The 20,099-nt window shown below is 42.4% G+C and overlaps 1 protein-coding gene and 4 non-coding genes across 6 annotated transcripts in view; 1 reads left to right on the top strand and 4 right to left on the bottom strand.

Annotated features, from left to right (window-relative positions):
• Nucleotides 1-19,755, top strand: part of fgd5a (FYVE, RhoGEF and PH domain containing 5a) — a 33,887-nt gene extending 14,132 nt beyond the window's left edge. Inside the window, exons 5-21 of one of the 2 annotated variants that reach the window (XM_056398957.1) lie at nucleotides 48-78; nucleotides 2,804-2,955; nucleotides 4,061-4,217; nucleotides 8,399-8,489; nucleotides 8,650-8,700; nucleotides 8,887-8,945; nucleotides 9,656-9,727; nucleotides 9,865-9,933; nucleotides 12,319-12,402; nucleotides 12,523-12,602; nucleotides 12,709-12,805; nucleotides 13,613-13,750; nucleotides 14,007-14,109; nucleotides 14,228-14,364; nucleotides 16,245-16,346; nucleotides 16,742-16,896; nucleotides 18,086-19,755. In XM_056398957.1, coding sequence (XP_056254932.1) covers nucleotides 48-78; nucleotides 2,804-2,955; nucleotides 4,061-4,217; nucleotides 8,399-8,489; nucleotides 8,650-8,700; nucleotides 8,887-8,945; nucleotides 9,656-9,727; nucleotides 9,865-9,933; nucleotides 12,319-12,402; nucleotides 12,523-12,602; nucleotides 12,709-12,805; nucleotides 13,613-13,750; nucleotides 14,007-14,109; nucleotides 14,228-14,364; nucleotides 16,245-16,346; nucleotides 16,742-16,896; nucleotides 18,086-18,122 — 1,615 coding nt within the window. In that variant the 3' untranslated portion in view covers nucleotides 18,123-19,755. Of the gene's footprint in view, nucleotides 1-47; nucleotides 79-2,803; nucleotides 2,956-4,060; nucleotides 4,218-8,398; nucleotides 8,490-8,649; nucleotides 8,701-8,886; nucleotides 8,946-9,655; nucleotides 9,728-9,864; nucleotides 9,934-12,318; nucleotides 12,403-12,522; nucleotides 12,603-12,708; nucleotides 12,806-13,612; nucleotides 13,751-14,006; nucleotides 14,110-14,227; nucleotides 14,365-16,244; nucleotides 16,374-16,741; nucleotides 16,897-18,085 lie in introns of both variants that reach the window. The other variant, XM_056398946.1, reaches the window with a different exon arrangement.
• Nucleotides 14,647-14,718, bottom strand: trnae-cuc (transfer RNA glutamic acid (anticodon CUC)). The gene has a single exon. It is a non-coding gene; the product is annotated as a tRNA-Glu (tRNA).
• On the bottom strand, nucleotides 15,388-15,459 carry trnae-cuc (transfer RNA glutamic acid (anticodon CUC)). The gene has a single exon. It is a non-coding gene; the product is annotated as a tRNA-Glu (tRNA).
• Nucleotides 15,868-15,939, bottom strand: trnae-cuc (transfer RNA glutamic acid (anticodon CUC)). The gene has a single exon. It is a non-coding gene; the product is annotated as a tRNA-Glu (tRNA).
• trnae-cuc (transfer RNA glutamic acid (anticodon CUC)) lies at nucleotides 16,964-17,035 on the bottom strand. Its single transcript has one exon. It is a non-coding gene; the product is annotated as a tRNA-Glu (tRNA).
• Nucleotides 19,756-20,099: the final 344 nt, after the last annotated feature.

Raw genomic sequence — 20,099 nt, 5'->3', positions numbered from 1 at the left:
TTTAGCAGTTTCACTAAATCAAACGTTTCTTTCTCCTTGTTTTGCAGACACGTCAGCGCCATCAAGTACCTTGAAGAGGTAAGAAAACCTTTTCTGCCACACCGTGTCACATTAGCTCTAAATGTCTCCCGCCTCAATGCCTATTAAAGCTTCTTGAAAAACCCACTGATAACATCGTATCCTGTGTGTCTGCTCCCCAGTCTCTGTCTCCTTCTTCTCCTCCTCGCCCCTGTTGTAAGGCTCTGCGCAGGTTTATCAATGTTGTTGCAGCGAGGTCTACTTCCTGGTCTTGACAAAGTTGACATGTACTCTGGTGTGGTCAGTTGTAAGATGACGCAGCGTCCGTGCACCAGGCCCTCTCACTGATGCTTTCCTTGTTTCCTTGCTCGAGTGATACTGTATGTGTAGATACACGAGCAACTCGTCTGGCAATCTGCTACCTAAAGGTCATGAAAAGGCTGCTGGGGCCTTTTATATTGTTTATATTGGATGCATGATATGAGCTCCTTATGAGGAGGCTGGCCATAAAAGGGGAGAATTTCCCTCTCAATAGAGTAACGAATATAGTTCAGTCTTCAGTCAGGACAGAGGATTTAAAGGTGAGCTGTGGTAAGCCTCTGGAGGTCAGTTATGCATCACAGCCAACTGTCGTCATCTATTTCCATCATTTCTCACTCTCTGCTTGTCATAACAAGACCTCATCCCTGTGGAGTTAGGAACAAACAAGGACACTGAAACTGTTGAAACAACAATTTTACTTCGATCAGAAAGGAAAGTCTTGAAGGAGGAACGAGGTGGACGTCACCTTTTTAAAGAATAGTGTGTGAGAGTTGCTATTATGGCGATGGTTGCCAGTACAAATCTGACAGGTAGAGCCATTGAACCGAGAGAAGCCCATCAGTCAGCCTGTACCTTATAACCTTGAATAAGGTCATAACCTGAATTTCTTATGGGTGCCTTCTCGCTGTGATTTATGAAAGCGCGCTCTGAGTGCAAAAGCAGCTGCTTTGTGTAATGTGCAATTTGAGGCCATTAAACAGCAACTAATGCAAATATTATGCAACGGACTCCTCTAATAATAATAAATCTCCAATCTCATCGTGATGCTCAATTATACTAATTAGTATAGACAGAAACATATGCTGCAACTTGATGTGGGCATCAGTGCTTCAGAAGTGACAGTGTTTTGTAGCTTGAACTGTTTTTCAGTAGAATGTCTTGTTTTCACAAACGTCTCACTTTAACCATCACTGAGTATCCTCGGCTTGTGCTCCTCTTCAGTGTAACCATACCACCTGAGTGAATCTCTTTGCCACCTCTCAGAGGTGACATTGAAGGCTTTTTCATCATACTGTTGCATAATGCATAGGTACAGTGTAAGACTCTTCTGATCTGTGGAGGTATTAGTTTCTGTTTGATGCAGACTGATGTCATAATTAGCATGAAACTGAGTAATTCAGCTGGGAAACACTCCAGCGGCACAACATGCACAAACACACAGTTTGGGGGGAAAAAAACAGGAGCAGTGTTAAGTGAGAGGCACACATGAGCTATTGTTCCATTGTTTGATAAGGAATAACAAGAATACAAAGAATTTCCAGACCCTGTCTCCACATAGGAAGGGAGGCCGTGCTCCTCTTCTAAAGGACTTTCCCTGTAACAGCTTCAACATGTGAGGCTCAGACTTTTTTTTTTTTTTTTCTTGTTTGTAACCTGTGACCTCTGAACAGATTCTCTGTGCTGAGTTATAACCGAACATGACTGGCTGTTCAGCCAACTGCTTAACGCTGCTTCTTGACCCGCCTTACGTGAGGAAAATAGGGATAAGGTGCAGAGTGGACCAGTGAAATGGAGAGTAAAACCCTTCTCATTCATGGGTCTGAGTGTGTGTGTGTGGGTTTTTATGTAACCTGGGAGACGGAGTCAACCAGAGTCGTTAAAGTAGCTGTTCTTCTCCTCCAGCAGACGTGATGAATGTTAACTCATACTCGATCAATTGTGCATGATGTACGTCATGTTCTGAAGAGCCTGGTGTCACCACATTATTTGACGTCCAGCTGGGACGTCTCTATTTGTTTTATGTCTGTGCTTTACTCAGAACAGGAAGAGACGGGCTCCAGACACTTATCCCTCACAGAGTCATCAAGGCTTTATATATGATGCTAGTTCCTTTGCCCACAGAGAGAACTGAGATTTTTTTAAGCATGTCGACAGCTCCTCACATTTATTTTTTTGTCTTCATTTGCTGAGTAGATAAATAACCTCTCCTGTGGTTTTCCACACCCGTGCGCCATAACTCCTCATATTAGTCTTAGTCACTGACACTGCTGCTATTAAGGCCGGTTGCACATGTTTTATGTCTGCTGAATGGACTTCAATGGACTTATATTCACTGTATATTAGTGAATATCAGGTCCTTGTCTTCAAAGAGATGAAAAGTGGGGGGGGGGTTAGTGAGCACCAAGGTCATTATGCAATAACACCTGGTGTGAAGCTCTAGTGCAAGCAGTGCCGCCTTTCCTGAATGCCTGGACAGAGCCCAAAGTACTGAGGTGATATGAAGGGAGGGTGGCAGGAAGGATGTTTAGGAGGATCTGACCTTCCTTCCTTCCTTCCATTTTTTCCCCCCTGTTCATTCCTCATTCCTCTATGCCTTTAATTCCTCCTGTTCTCCCTCCCTTCCTCCGTCCTTCCATCCTCACAACCATTTCCTCCATTCCTCTCTCTTTTTCTTCTGCCCCCACAACTTTATCTTCTAAAAAAAATCTGTCCTCATAAATCCTGTTTTCCGACTCTTGTGCAGGACTTCAGGTCAGCGGTGGCTGACGCGGTGGGTGAGAATGGGGAGCCGGTGCTGGAGGACCAAAGGCTGGGAGAGATACTGGGCGTGCTCCCCCAGGTCTACACCCTCCACAGCAGCATCCTCATCGAGCTGGAGGAGCGCATAAGTCAGTGGTAAGAAACACCACATGCAATACTGATTATGGTGCCCTGGCCTATTCTGCTCTATTCTTCTCATATAATTAATATAGAGGTGTATTTTCACTCATGAAATATTAATTTGCCACTGTGGTCACAATAATTACTCCACACTGTCCAAAATCTATCTGCTTTGAAATGCACAGCAGGATAGTTTAATCATTTTAAAGGGCCTTCTTCATCCAAAGGCATTGCATGGCAGCAAGCGCAACCACAGCTTAGATCGTAAGATCGTAGCAGATTGTGCAAAAAACAAACTGATGGAGGTTTTAATCAGCACTCTGCTCTCTCCCTAAAAACAATCCACTCTAGAGCATAGGTAATGTATTTTTCTCATTTTTTAAATTGGTCTCAATATTTTAAAGGAATAGTTCAACGTTTTTTTTCAACACCTTTTCATTTTCAGCAGATGAATACCACTCTCTTTAGGAAATATAAACTGGTTATTTTGTTTTAGCATAAAGACTGGGAACAGGAAAACAACTATCCTGGCTCTGACCAAACGTAATAAAATTCTGCCTGCCAGCTTGTTAAGACATTATATCTTATTTGCTTAATCCACACAAAACAAAAGAATAAAAATAAGGAGTTGTGGTTTTACATAGGGTTATGTGCCAAACTATTTTTTAGCCAGTACAGTGAGTACCGTGTCACAGCTGGGTGCTTTGCAACCTCACATTGATGATACAGTCTGTGTTATTTAGTGAGCTTTAGGGAGACTTTGTTGCTTTTGAACAGAGCCAGGCTAGCAGTTTACAAGCTGTTGTGACCCTCAACAATAGCTTCTTACTAGACTCAACATTTTGTATCAGTGTTCCACAATCGTAATGGGATAAATGATAATCCCGTAGAGTCCATAATGCAGTGCAGCCACAATGAATAAACAGCTTTCTAACAATTCAAATGGCTTATAGCTAAAAGCGAAATGTCCCCATCTGTTTGTTGAAGGTTGTCAAACATTATTCTAGGTAAATTTATAACTATACACAGGCAAGACAGGTGGCTACAACTAAAAAGTATTTTTCCTTTTAAATCACAAATATTAACTGTACTTCATCTTTTGATTTTCTTCCCTGTGAAGGGAGGAGAGCCAAAGGGTGGTAGATGTGATTCTGTCTCGTCGAGAGGACTTCGGTGTGTTTGACACCTACATCTCAGAGTATGATCGCAGCATGTCCTTACTGGAGGAGAGCTGCAGGAATAACCCAACCTTCGCCAGCATCGTCAAGAAATTTGAGGTAAAATGTTGGAAAGGTCTAGGACCTGTTGAATTGAGTCATTGTTGCTGGGTCTTCTTGCTAACAGACTTATATCGCTGTTTTCATTTGTTTACTTATTGTGTCAACTACAGTAAGTGCTGGTTTGGAGCTCTGCTTGTGAGGCCTTGTGATTGTTTTCACAGAGCAGAGATCGAACCTGGGATTTCCTCTTATACTCTCAACTTATTTTTTTTGTCACCCAGCTTCCATGGGGAGATAATGACCTTTCTAAACCCTCTCTATCCCGCTCCTCTCCATGGGACTGACGTTTCCACTGTCATGCTCGCATATTTTATATCCACTCAACACCAAATTCTTTGTCAAGCATGAATCTCTTCATCCTTGATACTCCCCGGAGAGCAGGGAAGTGGGATTTGGGCAAAAGGATCAAAATTCAGCCAAGGCTTTGTCTAATATCATCACAGTGGTCCATGAAATGTGTTCCTGGGTTACCTAATCAACACTTCATCTGTGTGTTTGAATAGGAATGTGTACAGTCTCTCTGTGGGTAACAATACAACTGTCTGTTTTTAACTGAAAGACAGGATATTAAGAGAGCCTACAGATAAGACCACCGAGTTTCAGCAATAGATTTCTCATTTCCATGCAGCTCTGTGTCAATTGATTCACCACTTACAGGGTTAAAACTGCTGTGTAACGGCTCACAGGTTACCCTGAAAACAAATGAAAATTATTTACTTACCAGTCACAGCTGCTAACTAACTAATTGACTGGTATTGCTTTCACTTAATGAGTCGTGGTAGTTAATTCAAATTCATGCAAATTCTGTGGATTCATTTTTATGCTACAGATCATTTAAAAGCACAGCCCAGACTGCTGTGCTGTTTATGTTAAAGTTTGGGTTTCACAAAGTTGCATATTGAGCTCAGCACCTTTCTACCCAAATTTACGCTTTACCAGTTCCATGCTGTGCTGTGATTCGCTGTGAGTGGCTGACACAATGGTTCCAGGCGTTTCTGGTTTGATAAGAAAAGTGAACGGACAAGGCACCAACTGTCTCCGCTCATGAATATTCAGCAGCAGCTGCTGGTCCTTCCCAGAAAGACTTTGGTTCTGCCAGACTTCAGTGGAACTAATGTAAATAGAAGGGATTGGAGGTGAGAGATGAAGATGAAGAAACCGCCGTCACGTCCAGTAAACACTGACCTTTAGTATCTTATAGCACGTTTTCACACTTGGCCTACGTCAGTCAGTAATTTAGTCCTTGATAACCTTGATCAAAGTCAATAATGGTCCTCTTTTTTTTTTCCACATGACTTTGACATCACGAGTTCCTTTTCTCACTTCATAAACCACCAATTGCTGTCTGCAGGAGTCATAAATGGGTTGATTTGCAACAAAAGATAAAAGCGTGAAATGATATCATGTTATCCAAGTACCTAAGTCAGTGGGTAAGAATTGGGTTTTGTATCCATGTGAAGCCTGTGATTCATCTTACACCTCTAAAATTAACACCCAGAGGCATATTCAACAACCTTTCCTCAGTCCACTGGCAGATTCACCACACCTGTCACTGCATATACACACTGCATATACACACTGCATATTGTATTTACGTTTCCCATACTGCACATAAGCCTGTAACCTGGGATCTGTCCTCCCCTCCCTTCCACACCAGGGCACCGTGTGTGTGTGTGTGTGTGTGTGTGTGTGTGTGTGTGTGTGTGAGTGTGTGAATGTGTGTGATTGATGCTGTGCTGTATCAGATCACTGCCTGGGGAGTTGCATGGTGTGTGTGACCCCGCTGTAATGAGGGAGAAGGAGGGCCGAGAGAGAGCAAAGACGATTGTAAGGGGTCACAGGACTCAGTATAGATACTGCTGAGAGGGACAACAGCCATGTGTCTGTTGGCTGTGTGGCATTTCTTCAGTCATTATACTTCATAAGAACGTTTGTGTCTCTGTTTTAAGACCCTCACTGCCCTCAACACCTCTCTCTCTCTATCCCCTCCACCCTCCTGCTCCACCACCATCATTGCTACAAGCCAAAGTCCAGCAGTATAAGTGGTAGTAATTTCATTGTGGATGTGGTGATGACAGTGATGAAGTAGCCACAGACCCTGATCAGATCAGAGCTAGACCCTTACGGGATTAAAGGCTCCTCTCCACAGCACAGTTGCTTGTTTACAGCTACGTCTATGAACATTGGCCAACACAGCGTGATGTGTGTGTGTGTGTGTGTGTGGGGTTGTACATGTCCTCTATGTGTGAGCGTGTTTGCGCCTCAGTGTATTTGTGTCTGATTGTTTTTCAGAGGCATGTCCATACACAAATTGTGTGGATCTTGAGAATCCGCTTTTATGAAATCTCTTTTCAAAGCTCCTCAGTTTGGATTTATATTCATGTCATGGCCTGAGTTTGTGTATAGGCTGTGTGTTTTCTCTCATGCAAGAAGCCCAGGAGGAGAAGAGGAGGCTGTGCAGCAGGTGGACAGAGGGCGATAGAGGGAGAGAGCGATGGAGTGAATTCCTTGTAAAGGCAGCTGGGCAATGAGGCAGACAGAAGCTAATTAGAGAAGCAGCCTCCTTTACAACTCCCCAATTAGATCAGTTGTGTGTGTGTGCAGGCAGCAAATCAGCTGGGTCTGAAAGGTGTGTTTGTCCGTGCTTGTGCGTGTGTGTGTGTGTGTATGTATTTATCTCCCAGCACGAGGCATCACACGCTCCCTCTCCTCTCCTCCTCCATTTGGCTAGCTCACCCAAACAAACCACACGCTAATTACCATCTCTGGAAAGCCACTTCCTCTGAACAAGTGTCAATTGGAAGACAATTTACAAGCAACACTTGAGGAGAGAGGATGTTCTGAAGCCAGATGGGTTTAATAATGAAGAGCCTGTTATTATTGTACTCAATGCATCATGCAGTGATCAGGAGAAAGGAGGAATGGGAAGGAGGGAGGAAAGAGGGGAGACAAGAGAAGTGAGAGGAGAAAAGGATGATGAGACACAAAAAGAAAGAGAAATAGAGACAAATACTAGTGAAGGCCTGCTCATTAAAAGATGCATCAGCTCTCTGTTTTACTCATGACTCCTGCGCTCCAGACTGTGATAATGAAGACAAAGAGTGGTGTGTAATAACTTGCATCCCGTCTCTCCTCTTTACAGGCCCAATCAGTGTTATCTTATCAGCAGCTCAAGGTCTGTGTGTGTGTGTGTGTCTGTGTGTGTGTGCATGTGTGTGGTGGTGTGTATCAATAGCATATTGTATGCGTGTGTGGATGTGTCTGAGATGAGGTGAGTGTGCGTCTGCATGGGTTCCTGTTTGTGTGTGTTCAGTGTAAATAAGATGAAGATGCTGTTTCCCGCAGGGTGTTATCTGTGCCTCTCTAATGAAGGGTAGGACTTCATTGGATTAGAAAAAGACTCTGTGTGTGTGTGTGTGTGTGTGTGTGTGTGTGTGTGTGTGTGTGTGTGTGTGTGTGTGTGTGTGTGTGTGTGTGTGTGCGTGTGTGCGCCCAGTCCCCCGTTGCTCCTCTACCGCTCAGGGCATAAATACCTGTCAGAGACAATTAGGTCCTGATTGATTTTCCAAAGCTCTCTTTGATTGTGCCAATTTCTGTCCCCTTTCACCTGCAAATGACTGCTCCGAGAAGAAGAATGGAAGTTGCTCTGGGTTTTTTGCGTGGTGGGAAGATGTGTGAAGGTCAGCCTGCCCGACAGTGCTCCCTTGGTCACTTGTGACCTTGACTCGCGGCATTGAATTAGAGAGGTTACCTTTGTTTAGAAGACATAAAGCCATGGTTTAGTGGGTGCAGCTCAGGGACACAGGGGTTTATTGTTGGGGATTTAATTTTGCTACAGTTTTATTCAGCAGAAATATTCATGGCGTACACAGTTAAACAACTCAGTTACTGAATACAAATAAAAGCATTTACATATAAAATCCCTGGATCTAATGTGTGAGTGTTCGGGATCGTGATATTAAAAAAATCTACCCAGGTTTATTATATCAAATGTGACAAGTTCAGGCTTATTCTTTGTGTGAATGTGACAAATTCAAAGCATCTTTAATCTCATGCAAACATTTTTGAGACCCGTGTAAAGTTGCAATATTATAAGTATATTTACCTCTCTACAATTCTAAGTATTGCTGTGGTGTGTGTGTGTGTGTGCGTGTGTGCGTGTATGTGTGTGTGCACAGACACGGGGCCCAGAAGAAGCTGAAGTCCCACTGAAACACCAGCTGCTACAGGTCATAGTGAGAGTACTTCAATATCGAATGCTACTCACAGGTAAGAGGCAAACATATGCGCGCACACTCATAAAAGCATGGATTCACCTCATGCACTGAATGAGGCCACCATTTGTCTTAGTAGGCAACAAATTGTATTGAAATAATCAGTTTGAGTACTGTGTTTTCATGCCGGGACTATTTTTCTCTGTTTTCTTCAGATTACCTGAACAACCTCTCTCCTGACTCCAAAGAATACGAGGACTCACAAGGTAAACCTCATAACCTCAAGCATAATAGCAATGTTTTTTCAGTAGTTAAAGACACACACACATGCACACTGCAGCTGCCCGACATGTATCAGGGCCTAGTTGTTGAGTCGCAGCAACTGACTGTCTTTATTCAAGTCAGTTGCACATAAATCTCTCTCTTTCTTTCTTTCTGTGTTTGTGTTGCAGCTGCCTTGGTGATCGTGTCCGAGGTGGCAGACCAGGCCAATGACAATCTGAAGCAGGGGGTGAGTTTTGTCTGGATACGCCCCACGTGTTTGCATTCAGCCCGTTAAGCTCCTGTCGAGTTTGACATATTCACGGTCCGGCTCTGCTGTTTTTGAGACGCGTCTTTATGAACTGCCTGGCAATGAAAGAGCAATTTTCAGATGGAGATCAAGTGTGAGCTAGTTAGACCGCTGAGGTCTTCCTGCCTCTTCTAAATGACACGCTGGAGTGAAGGAGAGGTCTATCCGTCTTCGGCGCTGGCCTCCGCAGCTTGCCGATTAACACAAGGGGCGAGGAAAGATGATGTCAACAGAGAGTCCCAGGTGTATCATTACAAAGGGAGCAGTGTAAGGGTGGACATGGCCTACGCTCCCCCTCAAACATGAGCAGCCCATGGAGATATTTCACAAACCCTCCCCCCTCTGTGTCTCTTGCCTGTCACTGTCAAGCTCCCCTGTGCCTCACTTTGGCTTGCCTCCTCTGTTTATCACACAGTGTTTTTTTCTCCTCTGTGCACATGCACTGACACACACAGGCTGACAGACAGTGGAAACACAGGCTCCCTCTATCTCTGCCCCCCCCCCCCCCCAGTTTTCAGTATTGAGTCCATTTCCGCATTCTCTCCCTTTCATTCACGCACAAACAGGGAGAGTTTCATTCTCTGTCTCCTCTTCTGTCCATCATGGGATAACCTCCCTCCATCTCTCTCTGCTCTCCTCCTCTCCCGCAGGAGAACTTGCTGCGTCTGGTCCACATAGAGTACAGTGTGAAAGGCAAGAGGGACCTCCTGAAGCCTGGAAGGGTGAGCACCATCAAGCTGCGTCAACGTTACTATTTCTCTCTCAAAACACAGCAGCACATTGTTCTGTAACCACATCTGAACACTGAAGACCTAAAAACACCTTTTTCTAATGCTTAAATGTTTGTTTCTTTTGGCAGATGTTTGTCAAAGAGGGCACACTCATGAAAGTCTCGAGGAAAAGCAGGCAGCCACGCCACCTGTTTCTGGTAATATTTCTTCTTTCCATATCACTCCAACGTCACAACATCAGGCATTATATGAGAGAGTAAAGCTCGCGTTGAAGTCCGTAAAATACTGTTTTAAAATAACAGTTTCCAGAGTTTCTGCTAAGCTAATTGCCTGCTGGTTGTAAGTTCATATTTAGCATACAGACATGAGAGTGGTATCCTTCTCATCTAACTCTCATCTAAATTTCCAAAAATATCACATTTTAAATCATCTTATTGACAATGACAATATATATGGTAGCTTCCAAGTCTTAATTGAAACGATATGATTAACACTGAGTTACATATTCAAATCCTAGTCTCTGTTTGAGTTCAAGTTCAAGTCTTCATATGTCTTGTGCGTCATTTTATACACATTTTGCCCAAAATTCTTCACATATTTGATATCGCTGGAAACTGTTTGCCATTGTTTGTTGCAGGGATTTAATCATTGTTACATCAATTAGATGTAGACAACATTACACATGGTTCACTCCAGTAGAAAACACCTGCCATATTACTGAGGCAATGGTGAAAACAAAGCTAGCATGGTCTGTGAAAATATGGAGGAATGTTGGGCGTAGGTTGGTCTGCGAGATAGGTGAGGTTGGGAGTGGGGGGGCTCGAGGCCAAGGCTGTAAGACCTCCACTAAGCACCACACCCCATCCAGCAAGGGCCTCCCTCTCCGCTCTTCTCCTCTCCTCCCCTCTCAGGACTTGTTTTCCAGGGCCCCACTTCCTTACAGGATGTTTGGTGTGGGTCACTGGATGCCGGCTTCCTGTGTATTGGGAGGGGACTGACAGCAAAGTGAAGGCCAGACACCCTGTAGAATGCAGGGAGGAGGAGGTGGCGGAGGAGGGGTGGGGGTGCTACACAAACACATAACGTGAAATAGAGAAACCCACTCTATTGTTCCATGTGCAATCAGTGCTGTCTCATGTTATGAATTATACTTGAGCTATATATCTGCAGGAGCAGCATTTATGATTTTGGCCTATTCTAGCTGATTCAGATAGAATATAACGTGAAGATACTCTGTGGGTTTATTCATCTTTTTCAATTTGTTCATTCTCCCAGTCCCATTAAATAGGATTGCAGTTGATCGATAGGTGAAAAGGTTTGGTGGTTGATACTTGTAGGCTATTAGAGTTATATAGCCATTCGCCTCCTTGAAGTGGACGGATTCAGTGGGTCAGATGTTATTTATTGGCTTTTAAGGAAAGAAAATCCAAACAACAGTGAAGATGAAAGCAATCACTCTCCTCGGCGACAGGGAGAAGCTGCCACCATGGGAGAAGCCGGGGCTCAAAAAAGAAAAAGAAGCAGATTGAATGAGTGAGGGAAAGGATTAGAAGATCTAGAGCGATGCCAGAGGACAGAGAATGAGTGAAAGAGGCAGGTGAAGGAGGTGAAGGGTGAGAGGATGAGATGAAATGCCACTACTGAAAAAGTAAATGTCTAACGTGCCAAGGGGTCAAGTAGGTGCACGTTGTGTCCAATCTGTGAAAGTCGTTTGTGAGGACCGTTAACTTGGCATTCGGTTGGTTTTTCTTTGGAAGGAATCTCAGAGTAAATGATCAGCGCAGGGTGGAGCAGGCGAACTGCGGTGGCTGCAGCCCAGAGGTCGCAGGCAGGGCTCGGGCTTGGCTATCATGCACTGTTTTGTCTCCAGCCAGTCAACCAGTGAACCCGTAACTGCGGCTGTTTGTGTTGTTGTTGTTGTGGTGAAGGTGGCCAGTTCCACCCAGTCCTGGTTCTCAGTGAAGCCTGAGAAGACTGGGAGGGCGAGGGGCGGCCTGGAGCCCGGAGCAGGGTGGAGAATTCCTGGATGCTGCCTTTATGGCCCCAGCGGATGTTTAGAGCACACATTAGGTGTGACCAATGATGTAATTTCTTTTGTCTGGGAAGAAATGAAATGCTTCTCATAACACAATGGACTCTCAGTATGTTCAGGGGATCACAATACTTTTAGTCTGACAAGCAAATAAATACTTTCTTTATGGTAATGCCTGATTTTTGTTGCGTGTGTACCTGCGAATTTTGTGTTCACTGTATGTCACAAACATGGGTGAGTGCTATGAAAATAAACATAATGTAAATAGAATGAGCCCAGCAGGTTGCTTTCAAATAATGAAGAATATACAATGAGGTGTAGGTTGCAATTTTAGATATTTCTCTCAGGATAACACCTCCACCTTGTGGTAATTATCAGGTATTTCATTCTGAATAGACGAGAATCAAAGTTTCACTCATTTTTCGGGACTCATAACTGATTATTTCATAGTCTCATTTATCTACTATGTTAGTCTTTTAAAAAGTATAATAAACAAATAACTGAAATCTGTAGTAATATAACTCTTATTTCCTCTTTCTGTGCTCATTAGATGAACGATATAATGCTGTACACCTACCCTCAGCAGGATGGGAAATACAGGCTTAAGAACACACTATCTCTGTCTGGAATGAAGGTACAACTTTTCACTTTCAGTTTCAGCTCATCTGCAACATAATCTCTGTGCAGAAAGTGTTTTGACTGGACTGATGTGTTTTTGCCCCTCACACACACACACACACACACACACACACAGGTGAGCAAACCCGTACTAGACAACGTGTTGAACTGTCTAAGAATTGAGGTGTCTGACATCACCATCACACTCTCTGCTAGGTGAGCATCTGAAAGCCGAAACAAAAAGTTCAACACTACTCAAGATGTTAAATCTCTGGCCTTTCAAAAGCACCAGGTGTGATTGTTAGTCTGTTTATCTCTTCAGTTCGGTTGGAGAGAGGGAGGACTGGTTCCACACACTAAGTCGAGCCATAGCGGACCATGCTGCAGGACTCTGTACATTTGGTGGACCCTGCAGTGAGGTAAGAAAAACAACTTTAATGCTACAACCATGACAACAGCAAAGGATCTGTATTGTGGAAGAAAACATTGATTCGATTTGATTTGCTCAGTACATCAGCTACAAGAAGACTCAATTTGCAGATGATGAACAATGCTTTTTTAAACAACTTAAAGGTACTTTACGTGAGAATGTGAAGCAATGTTCATGGCTTTTCATATTGCCAATGTTTGAACGAATTGTAACATAACTTAAAAAAACTGAGACTGTGGACTGATTTTTGTGTTAATGATTTGGACCCAATTTTATGAGAAAATCCAAAGGATGTGATGTTGCTACTCACTCCACGAGCCTTGCCTCAATGCCTCTCTTCCGATCCCCTACAGCACTAATGCTGTGCAGCACTAGCTAACTTTCGCATAGAAATAGAGTCCACAAATGTCAACAAACAACCGGCTCCCAGCACAACACAGACTCCAACATAAATTCCACGCGAGGATATACAGAAAAAATGTTACACTGCTGCCAGTAAACATGCACTCGCCATTGCATTTCCATCAGGCATTCGTATACTCTCACTTAACGGCCACTGGTGTCATTCATAACAGAGGTTTTCTGAATGTTAGATGAAGAACAGTAATAATGCCTATCTATTTACTATAGCTAACAATAACTGTAAAACAGTAATTCACCTTGATTGTGGTAAAAAATCCATGACATTATTGAAATTAAAGGTAATAGTTGAAAAATCCAGGTTTGTTCTAAGTGTCTTCAAATATCATACATTCTGGTTCCTACATTTGAACATCATCCAACATTGTCAAAACAGGCGCGTGAGAAGTTGTGGATGGCCTTGGGTGAAGCTGCTCCTGTACTGGTGCCAGTTTCTCATGTGATGATGTGCATGAACTGTACCTCCGACTTCAGCCTCACACTGAGACGACACCACTGCAATGCCTGTGGCAAGGTCAGATACAACGCTGTGACTTGTCTGTGATGAGTCTTTTTTTTTTTTTAGGAGATTATGAACCTTACCTAAAACGTCCCTAACCTAACTCTGCCATGTTTGATCATTTTATCACCTTTTACTGCTGTTGAAAATGCTGATATCATACATTTTTAAATACGAGGAATGAATAAGGCTTCAAAATGAAGCTCACTGAAACTGGATTATGTCCATCTGTGGTTAGTCAATGTTCTTTGACTTCTGTCTCTCTGAGCAGGTGGTGTGCCGTGCTTGTTCCAGGAACAGATACCCACTGAAGTACCTCAAAGACAGAGTGGCCAAAGTGTGTGACCACTGCTATGCTGAGCTCAGGAAAAGAGGTCAATCTTTGCTTTCTATATGTAGAAGTGTCTCACTGGTGAGGGAGTACAGTGAAAAGAAAATTATCTTGGTGTGTTTCTTCCTCTTTGATATGGTATTGACTGTATGTGTCTGCAGGTGGAAGTGTGCCGGGGGCATGTGGTAGCTCCAGCCCTCGGACTCATCGGGCCAGTCGTCCCCTCTCTGCTGTCTTCCAGAGCCTGCAGCCCCCGAGTTTGTGGAAGAGCAGGAAGAGCACATCCTCTCTCAATCAGGTGGACTACACTTCCCATATGCCATCTGTTTCAGTTCTAATATGCAATTCACAAGTCTCAAAGTTTGGCATTTTACAGGCCTGGTTTAATCACAATGTATCAATCTCATTATTCCTTACTTCTCATTGTAATCTTGCACAGGGTCGCCATTTAGGTAAGGCTAGTGATATTTAGTTTGTGTTAAGTATTTTGTTGGAATGAAGACACACTCACTTTCAGCACATCATGGCACCTAACAGCATGTTGTAGGCATTTATGTATTATTCAGTAAGTAAAATGTTGTTCCCTGACCGGGAATCGAACCCGGGCCGCGGCGGTGAGAGCGCCGAATCCTAACCACTAGACCACCAGGGAGCTGGCAAACTCATAATCAGTGGAGCGAGACTGAAAGCGACACTTGGATTAACTTTTATAACATTTCTATAACCACTTAACTTTTATAAGAGACCTCATACACTGTAATAGGTTTAAGTTAATTACCCAAAAAGGACATAGAGCTTTGTTCCTGCTGACCATTTTCCAGTGCATTGATTTGAATTTCCAAGAACTGTAACTACAGAGAAATATGCATTCATTTAGTGTTAACAAGAAAATAGTTACAGACTGAACCTCCAACCAAGACTGGCTGGATAGATATTCTGACAAATGTTCAAAGTATGGAGACAATGACTTTTTCACAAAATCTTCAGTTTGACAAATTCTGCAATACTGAGAAAAATGAGAAATGTAAAAATATTGAAACATAAAGGAATTAAAATAAACAGACAAACTTGAATAAATATTCCTTGAGCGGGAATCAAACCGACGATGGTTAGAACGCTGAATCCTAACCAATGATCTCACACACTCCTTACTTGCCATTGTAAACATGGTCAGGATATGTTTTTTAGTAAGACTGGTGAGATTTTATTCGAGTTTAGTCTTTTGTTTGAATTAAGATACACTCACTTTCAGCACGTTATTGCATCTGGATCTTATAGGTTTTTATTCATGTCTCTATATTATTCAGTAAGTAAATAGATGTTCCCTGACCGGGAATCGAACCCCGGCCGCGGCGGTGAGAGCGCCGAATCCTAGCCACTAGACCACCAGGGAGCTGGTCACAGTGTTGGTTAATTAGTCAAAAACAACATAGAGTTATGTTACTGCTGCCCAATCCAATGCAGTGATTTGAACTTACAAAGAACTGTAACTATAGAGGAATAAGAATTCATTTTCTGTTAACACGAAAATGGTTACAGACCATGTTTGTGAGCTCACAAGATGATTACTGGTCCTTTAATTAATGAAGTGACAGGTACATCCATCAGTATAACATTTGTAAGGATGCACACTCCTTACTTCTGATTGTTAATATGGTCAGGATAGATGTTTAGTGGTAGTGCTTTTTTTTTGGTGAGTTTAGTTTTTTGTTTGAATTAAGACACTTACTTTGAGCACGTTGCCTGAATGTTATCAGCTTTTATTTCATATGACCTGTATTATTCAGTAAGTAAAGAGATGTTCCCTGACCGGGAATCGAACCCGGGCCGCGGCGGTGAGAGCGCCGAATCCTAACCACTAGACCACCAGGGACTTGCACACATGCATGGCGAGCTTGTGCAGTGGAATGTCAGGCATGTATGACAACTGAAGAGAAGTAGACACACTACACACACTTATGTGTAGTGAACAGCAGCTGCCAAAAGGGTTCACTATCTGCCTTCATACCCTTCTTAATATCCTCATGTGCTGGACAAAATAACAGGAATGTAATGCCAACCTAGTCTGGCAATAAATACCAGATTTATGACTCTCGTGTTCAGGAGCTCCAGTTATATTACCCACACACCTGTGTTCTGTCTGTCTCTGTGTGTATAACATATCATGAATTTCATCAGGTGTCGCTTGGCCTGGAGGGCTCCACCATGAGCGGCAGCCTGCAGCGCCGGAAGAAGAGCAAGAGGAAGTGGAAGCGACTGTGGTTCCTCCTCAAAGACAAGGTGCTCTACACCTTCACAGCCCGTGAGGTGAGGGGGCACAGAGTCTCCCACACCAGCCCCAAGACACACACACTGTCATGATCACTCAATCACAGAGGCACTTCCTGACTACCTTTGTCTATTCTTCTTCTTCACCTCTGGCAGTATATAATGCAGGGCTATTTAACCCATGTTTCCAGTTCTACCTTTCCTCCTGGGCAGAACACTTTATATGTGACTAATGAAGGGATTCTCTGTGCTCTCTCCTTTTCTTTTGACAAGTTCACATCTGAGTGCTGCACTGCTTTGTTCTTCATTGAAGCATGGAATACTTATTCACATATTGGTGCTGACAGCAACTTTGTTGTTTTTAACTGGTTTGTCTGTGTTTGATGTCTTCACTCTGCTTTCCTCAGGATAAAGTGGCTTCAGAGAGTCTACCTCTGCAGGGTTTTACCGTCAAGCTGACTGAAAGACCAGAGGGAGAGGAAAGCAGCAACGTGTTCCACCTCTACCACAAGAAAACCCTCTACTATACCTTCAGGGCCGACGACCAACACACTGCACGCAGGTCAGCACTTGTGCTGTGTTAATGTAGTCTTGGTTGTCATTCCTCTATTGGACCTATTAAAAGGTCATTCCCTGACCGGGAATCGAACCCGGGCCGCGGCGGTGAGAGCGCCGAATCCTAACCACTAGACCACCAGGGAGCTGTAATGTGCTTACTGGTTGGCATTTCTGGTATGTGCGACAGCAGGCTGAGGATTAGCTGTCCTGTGTACAGCGTTGTGCCTCCACAGAGCACTTTCATTACCCTCCCCTATGACCTGTATATGTTAGGAAGGCTGACTGCTCTGTTTTGATTCCATGGTCTCTTGCTCATATTTCCTTTTGTATTTTCTTATCATTTTGACTTGTTCATTTAATTTGTACATGTGCTCTATAATTCTGAGATGTTTTGGTAAAAAGTGTTCATCTCACAGCATTAAAGTCTGTATCTGTGAGAGATGACAACAGGCTCAGACATTGCACAATGTTAATGAATATGTAGCAATTTGTGGCATTCCTGTTCTGCTGGTAACCAATCAAGTTGACAGACTGTGTTTAATAAAGGGCATTAGCTTTTATCTCTTCCAACGGAATCTTCGCTGTAGAGAAGGCACCAATTATCGTATTAGCTTTTTATTTGGATCAGCTTGTTACTTTCTATCAGTTTCTTTATCTCAGGTTTTTCCATGTAAAAAGAGCTCAGAAGAGTGTGGAGTGCATATTTGTATTCATACATACAGTAGCAAGCAACAAGTAAATACGGTTGAGCCAGTAGAACAAGCTGATTTCTCATAAATCACTGAGTAAAACAGTTCTGAACAATGTGAGTTGTATGTTTTTAATGTTTTGTACCAGTTTTAAAGGAGCTATTTATAAGTGTTGCTATTGCTACATAGCTAACGTTAGCATTACCAGCTGTTTACTTACCAGGTTAGAGGAAATGTGAATTCCACCTCAAACTTCAATCCTTCACTCACCAAGAGCTGTCTCCAGCAATGAAACGCAAACTTCTTTTGCTTCTATTTCTATCATTTATTTTCTTCTACTGAAGTTAGCCCGCTAACTAGCTAGCTATTATTATTATATTAATATAACTATTCAGCTTTTTTCATAGGGTAATTAGTGCTGTCTCTGACTAGTAAAGTGATTTTGTTATTTAAAATTGTTGGAGTGTCCCTTTAAGTCTAATGATCCTTCTCCTTGTGTTTCAGATGGGTAAACGCCATGGAGGAGGCTACTGTTTTATAGCACCTGCTCAGTTACACGAATGAGCCCTGCTGTCTGTGACTGCTAAAACTCCTCTGTGGAGCACAACATAGCTACCTGCTGCATCTGAACTAAGACCACCAGTAAAGATCCATCATGTCTGGCCTGTTGTGGAATATTACATGACAATATAATCACCAGGGGCATCTTAGACAAGGCTGCCACCCAGTGGAAGGGAGGTAAAAGTGGGGAGAGTCAGAAGGATGCTCCTATGTGGAAAGAAGTAGTGGAAACCTCTTGTTGGAGTATGATTTAACATATGAGAAGTCTTTTGATCCCAGCGCTATGAGCCAGCAGAGTTCACAGGAGCAGCTTGGATACATCAGTTGCTTCACACAAGAGCCTGAGAAAGAACGTTATATTCCCTCAGTTTCACCATTTTACAAGGGCCATCTCCAAAAATCTGCAACTTTTCGAATTTTGCTGTGTTTGGTGTCTTTTCCCAGAGTTTACACTGGAATATTAAGCCACTCTTGAATTGCATCACATCTTTTGTTGTTATAAATGAGACAGTTTAAACATTGCTTTGCAAATAACAGACATTACTCTATAGTAGTTTTCACAGCTCATGGAAGGGAAAAATTGGAAATCTATGGTATTCTGAATATATATTGTGAAGTATACGCTGCAGATACTGAAGTGAATTATATGATTTATTTGTATAGAAATGGTGTTACACAGTGTTCTGAGTAAGAGGTAATTTTAATCATCATCATAGTGTGTGTACATTATATTTCTTGTGTCGTTTTAACTGTCTTACTCTTGTATTTAATCTATAAAGCTATGGAATGACCCTCAGCATGACAACCACTCAACAGTACTTCTATATGGATGAAAATCTTTAAAGATACTTTGAATTTGAATCTGTAAGTTTTTTAATCCTCTCAGAAAATTGTCATATAATTCTGAAGTGCCAATTGATTTCTGACAGTTGAATGCAGTGCAATTTTCAATTGATGATGAATGTGCCTGAAATTAAATTGTACTTCTCGTTCGTCTTTATGTTATCACAGTACTGTACTACTGTCATGTCTGCAGAAGAGACCTTGATAACATGCTTTTATCTAGTCTTATATACTTTAACTTTCTAGTATTTTGAACAGTTCAGTCACTATCCAGTAACATAAGAATATACTATTGTACCATTTTTATTGATGCCTTTTTCTGCTGTATATACACTGCTGGATGTAATTACAATTTAACCACTTGGACATAAAGGAAACTGCTGGAAAAGGCCACTGTTAAACTACCTATAAGCTTTCATTGTTAGAGTCATCTGAGCCGCTCATGTCCTCAGCAGTAGGAAAGGCACTGAAGTTTCACTCCTCTCTCTGTTCTAACATAATTACACATCCATATTTTCTCTTAGATAACCTACCTAAAGGCATTACCTGCTCCACTCAGAATGCAGCTGTACTACATGTCAACTTTCACCCGGTCAAACTGTATTATTTCTAAAGCACACAGTTGTTTGTCAAGTACTGTTCAGCTTTTCTACCTGTTTCTTATGGGCCATGCCTATAGTGTTATTATGGATTGTACCTCTTGCATATAGTGCATTGTAAATGTTTATGTATATAGATACATCTAAAAATAAACTCCTTTAAAAAGTTTACTTCATGTGGTTTCATAGTGTAGTGCACTGACGGTTTTTACACATTTATCATAAGTTATAAACCATAAACCGGTTAGAGACAATAACATGAACACCTGTATAATGATACCCCTGCCAATACAGTAGTTTATGTATAAATACTACCTTTGCAACGCACAGTGTTCCTTTTTGTTGAGAATATGTTCATGTGTGGTTTTAAATATTTTAAATTAATTTAAGTCCTTATACTCATATGCAATTTATTGAAAGCTTCATATTATTCTCATATTATTCTGTCTCTCTCTGTGTGAACCCTAATTCTGCTTGTATGCCCGGGGTGATTTAAATATCTAAAACATCTTAAA

This window comes from Seriola aureovittata, chromosome 2 (genome assembly GCF_021018895.1).
Source record: "Seriola aureovittata isolate HTS-2021-v1 ecotype China chromosome 2, ASM2101889v1, whole genome shotgun sequence".
NCBI lineage: Eukaryota > Metazoa > Chordata > Actinopteri > Carangiformes > Carangidae > Seriola > Seriola aureovittata.
The sequence above is the reverse complement of the archived record's forward strand: the minus strand, read 5'-3'. Positions and strand labels throughout refer to the sequence as shown.